Source organism: Salmo salar, chromosome ssa01 (assembly GCF_905237065.1).
Source record: "Salmo salar chromosome ssa01, Ssal_v3.1, whole genome shotgun sequence".
NCBI lineage: Eukaryota > Metazoa > Chordata > Actinopteri > Salmoniformes > Salmonidae > Salmo > Salmo salar.
Genome location: NC_059442.1, coordinates 155,833,626 through 155,846,934, shown reverse-complemented (window position 1 = coordinate 155,846,934; position 13,309 = coordinate 155,833,626). Strand labels below are relative to the sequence as shown.

General features: G+C 42.6%; 1 protein-coding gene across 2 annotated transcripts; it reads left to right on the top strand.

Moving 5' to 3' along the window:
* Positions 1–217: 217 nt before the first annotated feature.
* Positions 218–11,336, top strand: LOC106569485 (probable global transcription activator SNF2L2). Of its 2 annotated transcripts, none has more exons than XM_014140885.2 (8): positions 218–413; positions 506–601; positions 4,732–4,857; positions 7,592–7,818; positions 8,238–8,343; positions 9,888–9,989; positions 10,152–10,290; positions 10,581–11,336. In XM_014140885.2, exons 1-8 carry the CDS (start codon positions 384–386, stop codon positions 10,718–10,720), a joined length of 966 nt encoding a protein of 321 aa, XP_013996360.2. In that variant the 5' UTR covers positions 218–383; the 3' UTR covers positions 10,721–11,336. The 2 variants fall into 2 exon arrangements, with proteins under 2 accessions (XP_013996360.2, XP_013996356.2); XM_014140881.2 differs by having other exon boundaries at positions 222–413; positions 7,589–7,818.
* The last annotated feature ends 1,973 nt before the right edge of the window (positions 11,337–13,309 follow it).

The following is a 13,309-nucleotide window of genomic DNA, read 5'->3' as shown; positions in this document are numbered from 1 at the left end:
GAGATGAAAATAAAATTATATTTCTGTCTCAATGGAATGAACATGTCTAGACACTGTTACTCATACATCCAAATCAATATTTGCAAATAAAATCAACTCTTCACAACATTGATTTGATATCGATCGTCTCGCTCACATCAAAAGTCCAACCAAGAGGTTTTTCTTTTTCCTATTTAATCGCCCCTGTTGCCATGGTGAGGGCAGGACCATGAGGGATTATTACCACAAAAAATGTAATTTCAAGATGGAGCAATAATAAGACCATTAGCCTGAAGTGGCGTATTGGCCAAATGATGTCATGTTCTATGCAGGACAGACACAGACAGTATGCCTGAACATGGCTGGAATAGCAGAAAATACCTGGGACAGGAGACTCGAGGACAATGAGTAGGATGAAGATCATGCTGAAAAATGTAAGTAAAACTGTAATCAAGCAAGTCCAATTCAAATATTAATCTTTCCATTAGAACATGTCTGACATACTTTGCTGAATTCATATCAACAGGTCCCTGGTCAAGGTCTTTCAGAATGCTTCATTGCCTCTGTTCGGACAGCCTCTGATCAACTACTACCTTGCGAGCATTCTGCCAATGGCCACAAGGTAATTTCAGTTTTATGTAAATGGTTCACCAACCCTAGATTTTATTTATTTGTTGTTGTTGATACTTTTGCATAAAGGATTGGCAGAAATTACAACCTACAATATAATAATACCATAAAGATCAATGTTTAAAATAAACTACAAAACATTTTTATTTTAATTAAATACATTTCAAAATGCAGGTACTGTATTTTGCATTTTAAAATACAGAAATACATTTGCAAGTAGTCTGCCCGAACAGCAACAACATTCTCACCATCGGTTACAAAAACTTCTTACTTGCTATAACTGTGTTTTGTTGTTATTTAGCTACGCCAGATGAATGCACTTACTGTAAGTCATTCTGGATAAGAGTGTCTGCTAAATGACTGAAATGTGAAAGTGAACATACCAAAATGAACCACAAAGCACACTGGGTATTATAATTGGCCGTGTTACAGGGTAGAGCTCATTACAATAATACTCAGCATGCTTTGCATTTGTCAATTTTTACTTATAAACTCAGCAAAAAAAGAAATGTCAACTGCATTTATTTTCAGCAAACTTAACATGTGTAAATATTTGTATTAACATAAGATTCAACAACTGAGACATAAACTAAACAAGTTCCACAGACATGTGACTAACAGAAATTGAATAATGTGTCCCTGAACAAACGGGGGTCAAAAGTAAAAAGTAACGTCAGTATCTGATATGGCCACCAGCTGCATTAAGTACTGCAGTGCATCTCCTCCTCATGGACTGCACCAGATTTGCCAGTTCTTGTTGTGAGATGTTACCCCACTCTTCCACCAAGACACCTGCAAGTCCCTGGACATTTCTGGGGGGAATGGCCCTAGCCCTCACCCTCCGATCCAACTGGTCCCAGACGTGCTCAATGGGATTGAGATCCGGGCTCTTCGCTGGCCATGGCAGAACACTAACATTCCTGTCTTGCAGGAAATCCCGCACAGAACGAGCAGTATGGCTGGTGGCATTGTCATGCTGGAGGGTCATGTCAGGATGAGCCTGCAGGACGGGTACCACATGAGGGAGGAGGATGTCTTCCCTGTAACGCACAGCATTGAGATTGCCTGCAATGACAACAAGCTCATTCCGATGATGCTGTGACACACCGCCCCAGACCATGACGGACCCTCCTCCTCTAAACTGATCCCGCTCCAGAGTACAGGCCTCGGTGTAATGCTCATTCCTTCGACAATAAACGCAAATCCGACCATCACCCCTGGTGAAACAAAACCGCGACTCGTCAGTGAAGAGCACTTTTTGCCAGTCCTGTCTGATCACGCGACGGTGTTTTTTGTTGTTGCCCTGGCCACATCTGCAGTCTTCATGCTACAGACCAAACTGCTACAGACCTATATCTATCCTACCCTGTCTTTCTAAGGTCTTCGAAAGCCAAGTTAACAAACAGATTACCGACCATTTCGAATCCCACCGTACCTTCTCCGCTATGCAATCTGGTTTCAGAGTTGGTCATGGGTGCACCTCAGCCACGCTGAAGGTCCTAAACAACATAATAACCGCCATCGATAAGAGACATTACTGTGCAGCCGTATTCATCGACCTGGCCAAGGCTTTAGACTGTCAATCACCACATTCTTATTGGTAGACTCGACAGCATTGGTTTCTCAAATGATTGCCTCACATGGTTTACCAACTACTTCTCTGATAGAGTTCAGTGTGTCAAATCAGAGGGCCTGTTGTCCGGACCTCTGGCAGTCTCTATAGGTGTGCCACAGGGTTCAATTCTCAGGCTGACTCTCTTCTCTTTATACATCAATGATGTTGCTCTTGCTGCTGGTGATTCTCTGATCCACCTCTATGCAGACGACACCATTCTGTATACGTCTGGCCCCTCTTTGGACACTGTGTTAACAAACCTCCAGACAAGCTTCAATGCCATACAACTCTCCTTCTGTGGCCTCCAACTGCTCTTAAACGCAGGTAAAACTAAATGCATGCTATTCAATCGATCACTGCCCGCATCCTGCACTCATGCTGCCAAACATACCCTCGTAAAACTGACCATCCTACCGATCTTCGACTTCAGTGATGTCATCTAGAAAATAGCCTCCAACACTCTACTCAAGAAACTGGATGCAGTCTATCACAGTGCCATCCGTTTTGTCACCAAAGCCCCATACACTACCCACCATTGCGACCTGTACGCTGTCGTTGGTTGGCCCTCGCTTCATACTCGTTGCCAAACCCACTGGCTACAGGTTATCTACAAGTCTCTGCTAGGTAAAGCCCCGCCTTATCTCAGCTCATTGGTCACCATAGCAGCACCCACTCGTAGCACGCGCTCCAGCAGGTATATCTCACTGGTCACCCCCAAAGCCAATTCTTCCTTCGGCCGCCTCTCCTTCCAGTTCTCTGCTGCCAAAGACTGGAACGAACTGCAAAAATCTCTGAAGCTGGAGACTCATATCTCCCTCACTAGCTTTAAGCACCAGCTGTCCGAGCAGCTCACAGATCACTGCACCTGTACATAGCCCATCTGTAAACAGCCCATCTACCTACCTCATCCCCATACTGTATTTATTTATTTATCTTGCTCCTTTGCACCCCAGTATCTCTACTTGCACATTCATCTTCTGCACATCTACCATTCCAGTGTTTAATTGCTATATTGTAATTACTTCACCACCATGGTCTATTTATTGCCTTAACTTACCTCATTTGCACTCACTGTATATAGACTTTTTGTTTTCTTTTGTTCTACTGTATTATTGACTGTATGTTTTGTTTATTCCATATGTAACTCTGTTGTTGTATGTGTCGAATTGCTATGCTTTATCTTGGCCAGTTCGCAGTTGCAAATGAGAACTTGTTCTCAACTAGCCTACCTGGTTAAATAAAGGTCAAATAAATAAATACATTTGACAAAAATGCCTCCTTGCAGCATGCCTAAGGCATATTCACGCAGATGAGCAGGGACCCTGGGCATCTTTCTTTTGGTGTTTTTCAGAGTCAGTAGAAAGGCCTATTTAGTGTCCTAATTTTTCATAACTGTGACCTTAATTGCCTACCGTCTGTAAGCTGTTTGTGTCTTAATGACCGTTCCACGTGTGCATGTTCATTAATTGTTTATGGTTTATTGAACAAGCATGACAAACAGTGTTTAAACCCTTTACAATGAAACATTTGGGGATTTTTACGAATTATCTTTGAAAGACAGGGTCCTGAGCAAGGGACGTTTATTTTTTTTGAGTTGACATTTATATTTAGTTTATTTAGCAGATGCTCTTATCACACCATAGTGCAATCAGACTTTTGATACCAATAAAGGGTGAAAAGGGGCCACAAAATTGTGAAACACAAAAAATAAAATGTATATATATATATATAACAGAAAAGTAATTTGTATTTTGAAATACATATTTTAGCTCTCGAATGCATCTTTTTAGAAAATACATTGGAGTGTAGTTCAGCCCAGTGCAATACAAATGACAAAATACTCAGACGTAATTGAAATACATATTCAAATACATGTAACATAAATACTGCCCATCTCTGGTTGGCATCAGGTTACCTAGTGGAGTCCCGCAGAGGAATCAAAGCTTCAGAATGTCTGGAATGAATTGTGTCCACACACACACACACACACGACATGACCTAAAACCTTGAATTACCACCAGCATGACATCATCGTGGCAGCACTGAGCTTGAATAATTTGTGTTCAGACTGAGCCGTGTGTGTGTAACATGCATATTATAGACCACCCCTCCCCCGACTACACACTCAGCCTCCACACAGAGTCTAATCCCCACATGCTGAAACGTAATGCAAAAATCGTTCATGAAAAAAAAAATGGACCCGATAACTTTAACAGGATCGGGGGGAAAAAAAGCGTCTGGCAACAGTCGATATTAAAACATGCAGAGGCAGACGAGCTTGGGGCCTTACTGAGAGGAATGAGACTGCAGCAGAGGGGAGAGGAGAGGGAGAGCTGCCTACTGCAGCCTGCCTGCCACACAGAGTCAGAGACAGATGACTACTACTATTATCACATGTTATTTTCCCCCGCTCAGCTACCCGTTGATTTGTGTATGAAAACCTAGCGCTTTTCTTTTACTCCTGCATGCTTGCCCCCCTTCTGGGTTTCTGCTTTTCGAGTGATCAGCTGATGAAGAGGCTAGCAGCTCGCCGCTATGCTGGCTTGCTAATTCTCTCCCCTCCAGCTGCAGCCGCAGCCCATCCAGCTACAACCCATTCTGATCCACGGAGTCAGACTGCAGACTGCAGCCAGGTAAATATTTGTCCTTCCTTCTTTCATTGTCTTCCTTCATTCGCCCTCGCTTCCTCTCTTTATTCTGAGGATAGGATTCAGCCAGGCTGCATCGCACAGACCGGCACAGAGGGAGAGAGGGAGACAGGAGAGAGAGAGAGCGTGTGTGTGAGTGTCTGTCTGTCTGTGTAAGTGTGTGCAGTGTCTGTGTGAGCGGGAGAGGAAGTGAGTGTGTAGGTGTGAGCTGTAACAGATGAGGGGGTATCGTCTGCCAGTCGAGGAGGGGAAGGAAGAGGCAGGCTTGTTTGGTGATGATGGTACAAGCATAGAGCAACAAACACACACACACACACACACACACACACACACACACACACACACACACACACACACACACACACACACACACACACACACACACACACACACACACACACACACACACGGGGTGTTCAGCTGTTTTATCCGTCTTTTAGGATTACTCTGTATCCCATTGCATTCCACTGTAGCCCTGTAGAGAAGGCTTTATAATGATAACCTTAAAGCTGACCGATTATCCGCATGTCTTTTGTTGTCCTTTTTACTGTTCTTGTTGCACTCGATCATTCTCTTTTGTTCATGCTTTTCTCGCTTTCACTGTGTGTGTGTGTGTGTGTGTGTGCACATGTTTATTAGTGTACGTGTGTGGAAGTGTACATGCATATTCCACCGTTGGTAATGTCATACAGATCCTTCGTCATTGATGATGGTTATTAGGCCACTTTCGATATGGTCCCCCAGGGTGTGTTTGTCTGTGTGTGTCTGTGCTTATGGTGAGAGGGAGGGGGTTGACTGATCGCATAGGCATTCATTAGCACAGATTACATATGTTTGAATATACAGTTACATGCACTTTCATCTGTTTCCTTGTAGATATTCACATTCTAATACAATATAATATGATGTGGGTGTGCACTATTTTGGCTGCATTTCCGTATGGTTCATACATCAATATTCCGTTCAGATTGGAGTGCATTCCTCAGTCTCTGCTGAATGTGAACACATATTCACACCCTCTCTCTTTCTCTCCCCCTTTCTGTCTCCCTCTCTCTCTCCCTCTCCCTTCCAGCCTGGACAAGTAATGCTGCATGCATACGTCTACGCTTTAATTGCCTTTGTGTAAAATACAGCAGTTGCTTGCTGCAGACATTTGCAGCTATGAGAGATTAAAATAAGATAGACACCACCATGGTGCATTTCCACTGGGGATTTACCCCATTGTTTTGGCTCAGGCTTTAGTGTTTCCACCTCCATGGCCTGGCTCCTTGGCCATGGCCTCAGTGGACCTGCTTTAACTTGGGGCCAAGGCAAGGCCGCTGGGGCTTTTTCGGGCAGCATTTACATAACATTGGCTATCTGCGAACATGGGTATACATCTTCCACAGTTAACACCTTCTCACAAAGCAACTGACCTGTAGTTAACCCTTTTTTTTAGGCACTAAAGTACCTCCATATATACTTACATTCATTTTTGAAAACTGGTACCAGTCTTGTGAGGCTTGTGGGTGTCCTAGAGCAAAATATGTACGTGTTCGTTTGAGTCCCACCTTTCCATGGTGGGGTCATATTAGTGTATAGACCAAACTGATCGGACACTGCAGACAGAAATGAGCAGATCTTCGGTAACGACTTGTAAGGGTCCTATCTTTCCATAGAGGGGTCATATTAGTTTGTAGACCAAACCGTTCAGAGGCTACAGACATTTCCATGAGAATACCGATTTTCGGGATGTCTCCTGGTATAATAAACACAGCAAATTTGGAAGGGGAAGAGCATATGCAAAAAAACATATCTCTAGCGTAAACAGATTGAGTTCTATGGGGATTTTTCGATTATGCTAATGTGATATCTGTGGGGTGCAGACATCAACTCTAGGTTAATTAATTATTTAATAGTGAAATCAATAATCTATGCACATTTAGTTCATTCTTTGAAGTAGTTTTTGGAAGAGGCTGTTGAATTGTTTTTCAAGGTCAAACTTTGACTGTCTAAATCGTTAAGTCATCTAACTGCTAGACTTTCTTCAGAGAGGAGATCAATTGAACAGCTATTTAAGAACCACTAAGCTGTCAGGAGTGTAGCTGACAGGAGTTACAGGGGTCAAATCACTGTCAAGAGCACAGTTGTTTCTTATCCCATCCCCAAACTCATTTCCAAATCCCTCTTTGGTCCTATCGCATTTACATTTTATTGGGCCAATCTTTCTCCTCTTGAATAAGAAGAGAACTTGTACACAACACTGATTAGTGTGTGTAAATTCTCTCTCCACTCAAATATTTGTTAATGTACTGTATATTCCGGGCGGCAGGTAGCCTAGAGGTGGGCGGCAGGTAGCCTAGCGCTTAAGAGCGTTGGGCAAGTAACCGGAAGGTTGCTGGTTCAAATACCTGTGCCGGCAATGTGGAGAAATCTGTTGTTCTGCCCTCGAGCAAGGCAATTAACCCCCAACACCAGCAGCCCCCCGGGCACCGATGACATCGATTAAGACTGAACCTGTTTGATTCATACGGGTTGGGTTAAATGCGAAATAAGTTGTGCAACTGACTCAGTATCCACTTCCAGCAGCTTGTGCATTCCTATATCCATCCTTTGTTTTCTGTGGTTCCCAGGAAGTGTAGATGTTCCTTAAGTAACAGCTAATTGAGATCCAAATAAACAAACAAATCCTCTCCCCTTCTCATCTTCCTCCTCCTTGACCTCCCCCCATGTGGAGGAGAACGGGGCCTTGGAGGACATGGAGGAGGACATCAGCCTAAAGAAACGGAAAGGTGATCACCATGGCGACAAAGACTCTGAGTCCCGAGACTCCGGCCAGGAGGCTGGAGGTGAAAAGGTCAAGAAACGCAGAGGTAGACCTCCGGCAGAGAAACTGCCCCCCAACCCTCCCAAGCTCACCAAGCAGCTTAACACACTGGTGGACATGGTTATCAACTATAAAGACGGGTGAGATTACCAGGGAGAATTGGGGGCGCTGTGGTAATTATGTATTAATGGGTAATGCAATTATATCCACACAGTATTAATTAACTACTTATTAGCGATGTGTAGATATGAAGGGCAATGGTGTTTGATGTCAGACCATGCAGGGAATGGTTAGACATGAATAACTTATATTTTGTGCCTCTATTTCACAGTGTGGGCATTGTGTTGCAGAAATGATGAGACAGAGAGGACCGGCCCTGACTTCTAAAATAGCATGTTTTCTTTCAAATTCTTTAGTTGCACTTGATTAGACTTGCCTGGAACAATGGAACTAAATCTGGCCAATCTGCCACTCCAGGGAGTCTCAAACACTCAACGCATTTGAAACAAAACAAATACTATTGTTGGTTGGTAACAGTGCCTGTGAATACTAATTCTAGGTTGGGCCGTCAGATCAGCAAAGGCTTCGTCCAGCTGCCTTCTAGGAAGGAGGTGCCAGAGTACTACGAGTTGATCCGCAAGCCTGTGGACTTCAGGAGGATCAGGGTAGGCTCTGCGGACCATCTACACTGCATCTATAGGCACTGCACCAACCCACCCAAATCTTCCCACATACCAATTCAGCTCAGCACCAACCCTCAGCCTTTCAGCCTACTGGTGGCTCACCACTAACTCACCAACTGATCTGCTCTTCCCCCAAATCTCCCCACATACCAACTGAACCAAGGCCTGTTAACGCAGTCATAGATGGCAGCGCTAACCTTTCATCTGTCCAACTGTCCTTCCACAACCCTGTGGTTGTCATTAACAAATTAATATACAGCATTTCCCAGCATCATCCGAGCAAACCTTTATGTTGATGTTGAATTCAGGTACTATACTGAACAAAAATATAAACGCAACATGTAAAGTGTTGGTCACATGTTTCATGAGCTGATATAAAATATTCCAGAAATGTTCCATACTCACAAAAAGCTTATTTCTCTCAAATTTGGTGCACAAGTGTTTATTTCCTTATTAGTGAACAGTTCTCATTTTCCAAGATAATCTGACAGGAGTGGCATATCAAGAAGCTGATTAAACAGCATGATCACTACAAAGGTGCACCTTGTGCTTGGGACAATAAAAGGCCACTATAAAATGTACACAATGCCACAGATGTCTCAAGTTTTGAGAGAGCGTGCAATTGGCACGCTAACTGCAGGAATGTCCACCAGAGCTGTTGCCAGAGAATTGAATGACATTTCTCTACCATAAGCTGCCTCCAACCTCGTTTTAGAGAATTTTGCAGTACGTCCAACCGGCCTCACTACTGCAGACCATGTGTATGGAGTTGTGTGGGTGAGTGGTTTGCTGATGTCAACGTTGTGAACAGAGTGCCCCATGGTGGCGGTGTGGTTATGGTATGTGCAGGCATAAGCTACAGACAACGAACACAATTGCATGTTATCTTTGACAAATTGAATGCAAGAGATACCGTGACGAGATTCTGAGGCCCATTGACGTGCCATTCATCCGCCACCATCACCTCATGTATCAGCATGATAATTCACGGCCCCATGTTGCAAGTATCTGTATACAATTCCTGGAAGCTGAAAATGGCCTGCATACTCACCAGACATGTCACCCATTGAGCATGTTTGGGACGCTCTGGATCGACGTGTATGACAGCGTGTTCCAGTTCCCGCCAATATCCAGCAGCATCGCACAGCCACTGAAGAAGAGAGGGACACTATTCCCCAGGCCACAATCAACAGCCTGATCAACTCTATGTGAAGGAGATGTGTTGCGCTGCATGATGCAAATGGTGGTCACACCAGATACTCGCTGGTTTTCTGATCCACGCTCCTACCTTTAAAAAAAAAAAAGGTCTCTGTAACTAACAGATGCATATCAGTATTACCAGTCATATGAAATCCGTAGATTAGGGCCTAATGCATTTATTTCAATTGACTGATTTCCTCATATGAACTGTAACTCAGTAACATCTTTGAAATTGTTGCATGTTGCATTTATATTTTTGTTCAGTATAATGTGCACTGTATTTATGTGAGTGTTCATGTTTTCTGTCCATGTGTGTTTTTTTGTAGGAGCGTGTGCGCAATCACAAGTACCGGAGTGTGGGAGATCTGGAGAAGGACATCATACTGCTGTGTCACAATGCCCAGACCTTCAACTTGGAGGGATCTCAGGTTTGCCTCAGGGATGTGATTTAGGCCCGCTGGAGTTCACACCACTGCCTACCGTTTCTACATGAAATCCACATGCCATGATGCCCCCAGCTCTTGATTGTGAGAGGCTAATTCGGTGGCTAATTTGGTTCATGTTATGTTATATGTGTGTGTTTGCTTTAGATATTTGAGGACTCAATCGTTCTCAAGTCTGTGTTTGAGAGTGCACGACAGAGGATCGTCATTGACAATGAGGAGAAAAAGGACAGCACTGCCATCTGTGACGATGGAGGTCGAGACAATCAGTTTGGTTCATCAGAAGGTGAGAGACCCGGCCGGTGTGATCTCAAAATAAACTGTTTGAATGACACAATCTTTTAAAAACCCAATAGGAAGATCAAGATGATGCAGTTCAGTTAACAATGAGAAGATCATTTTCACTTTTACACACCCAAACCATTGTGAGTCTTATCAAGCATAATTATTTAGATTTTTGAATAGCTTGAAAGGATTTATTTTCTCAAAGATCAATGACAGAACAAACTATTATATGGTTGTCATTATAAACAGGGTATACTATATGTTGTTCCTTTCTCAATCCTCTCTTTTCAGTGAAAACGGTGACAAAGCAGGTGAAACAGAGGATGAAGAAAGAGGAGCGGAGCAGAAAGATGAAGGTCAAGAAGACAGTCTACAGTGATGTAGACAGCGATGAGGATCTGGAGGACAATACAGCTAAAGATGAGGGTTGACCTGGAGGACCAATGCTAGTTAATTTATCCTCTTTCTTTCTCTCCGCTGTCACTGTTTTTGCAATGCAGCTTATTAGTTCTCACCTTGATAAAGATTTGTCTCATCTCAAGTCAAGAAGGCTGCTCAAAGAAAGGAATTTACGTACCTAATGATGTTGGTCCTCGAGTAATTCATGCAGCCTTAAACGTTCATGTCTCTTTACTATTATTTAGCCTTTTTGTTCTTTGGGATTTTATGGTGTTGCTCTCTTGGTCCTCATATGGAAGCTATTGTGTGTATCCTTAATGCTTAACCAGAGGATATCTCCACCCTGTTTTTTCATGAATTGTTTTTGTATTTGAAAATGTTATTACTGTATGTGTGAAATGCCTTCATACGTCTTGGAGCATGATGATGTATTTCTGCTAAGACGGAGACCGCCCTCAGAGAGTGGCGCATGTTGATGACATCAATATATGTTGTGTTACAGGTGTGGGAGATGGCAGAAAATGGTTGGTCAGTTCTTCAATATGACTAGGATGGACACTACTGGATTGTTTCAAATCTCAAAATGTGTGGATTTAAAATGAAATATGATTCTGTAATAAAACTCCAAATGGGAGAATTGTATTTGAACAATATTGTGTGTTCTGAATGACCTGACCATCAACAATGATTTCATACTTAGTTAGCAGATGTAAACAGATAAAGTTGTACTGTTTCAGCTGTAAGTTTTATATTGTATACTCATGGGCTTCTTGTGTTATTTTTCATCTTTTCCAGTTTGGTTTAGAGTGGCAACTGCCAAGTCCCAGGTGACAAATAAGGAGGAAATAGATCTTCCAGCAGGAGACTGAAGGGATTTCTGTTGAGGTATTTTGTGTTTCTCTCTTGGCAAGACTGAAAGTTGTCATCCTATTCCTATAAAGACGGTCGGCCCTTGGCAGAACATTTCAACAACCAATGGGGAGACCGATTCTGGCAAGAAGAAGTACAAGTCGCTGCAGTAGCGCACTAAGATCAATTCTGGCAAGAAGTTTGTGTGCAAGTTGCTACAGTTCTTCTATTCTAATCATGCGTTGTGTAAAAAAAGCAATACATCAGTCAATGTAGCCAGCAGAAACATATTCTATAGCCCACAGACTGATTATATGGATATTCTTGTATTGTTTAAAGTAACTGTCCAGTGAAAATCTCCCTTTTAAAAGTTCATACTTTGTTAAGTCATGCCCAAATAATGTTGTTGACTCATCCTATACTCCTATTGGTGGCCAAAGCATAAATTAGAGAAAAAACACTTACATTTGAGAAAACACACCTCAAACTTGTATCTGAAACAGACTGTACAAAAAAATGCTTACTCTTTCCTGGTAGAATATGATCTCATACTCCTGAGGAGAATGAGCTGGCCAATCAGCGGTCTACCCTCATGAATATTTTTTATGACCACCCACACTATTCCACTGCAGAAAAGCAGCTTTTTAACATACTTAATTACCGTTTTTTGGAAGGAAAACGATTTCACTCACATGTGACCGACCGCCTTCATTCTCTCTTGTGTAACAACATTTGAAATAGTGTTTTTTACAATAGATAAAAGCAGAGACACAGAGCTACAGAATGGTATATCATACACTGCATTTGAGGAACAATGGGAAAGTAATTCTACTTTGAAAGTTGATAAACTTGTAACCTCACTTTTGAGAAAATGGCCTTTGAATGTTTTGGTACCTACTGGAGAACTCTTCTTTGTCTCCACCCATTTAGCATCGTTCACACCCTCTTAAGATTTAGCCCCACCCGTCTCTAAAGGTTGATTCTAGCATTCTGTCCTAACAACAGCAGTCAAGCACCCAAGCTAACTGGCTAACGTTGGCTAGCTTGCTAGCTACTTCCAGACACAAATGAGAGAACAGCTCACTCTGACCATTTTACTCGCCCTAGCAGAGCTAGTTAGGCTGTTTTATGTTATCTACAGCGTTGGTGACTGCAACTGTGCTGCAACTGTAAATTCGTCACTTTTTCTGCGCTCTGGCACTCTCAGATGAGAGTGCTCTGAAATCGGAATAGATAGCCAGAGCTATCAACAGTTGTCGCAGTGACATTCTATTGAAATGGTAGCTAGGTAAAGAATGAACCATCATTCCAACTCAATACGTTACTACCCTGCATGAATATGCAGGTACAGTTGAAGTTGGAAGTTTACATACAGCTGGGCCAAATACGTTTAATCTCAGTGTTTCACAATTCCTGACATATAATCCTAGTAAAAATTCTGTCTTAGGTCAGTTAGGATCACCGCTTTATTTTAAGAATGTGAAATGTCAGAATAATAGTAGAGAGAAGGATTTATTTCAGCTTTTATTTATTTTATCACATTCCCAGTGGGTCAGAAGTTTACATACACTCAATTAGAATTTTTGGTAGCATTGCCTTTACATTTTTTAACTTGGATCAAACATTTCGGGTAGCCTTCCACAAGCTTCCCACAATAAGTTGGGTGAATTTTGGCCCATTCCTCCTGACAGAGCTGGTGTTTCTGAATCAGGTTTGTAAGCCTCCTTGCTTGCACACACTTTTTGAGTTCTGCCCACACATTTTCTATAGGA

Excerpts from the sequence above, each read along its gene's own strand:
- LOC106569485 (XM_014140881.2), top strand. The coding sequence starts at position 384 with ATGAGTAGGATGAAGATCATGCTGAAAAAT. Across the intron at positions 4,858-7,588 it reads AGACTGCAGACTGCAGCCAG|GAGAACGGGGCCTTGGAGGA; the intron begins GTAAATATTTGT and ends CCCCATGTGGAG. Across the intron at positions 7,819-8,237 it reads GTTATCAACTATAAAGACGG|GTTGGGCCGTCAGATCAGCA; the intron begins GTGAGATTACCA and ends TACTAATTCTAG.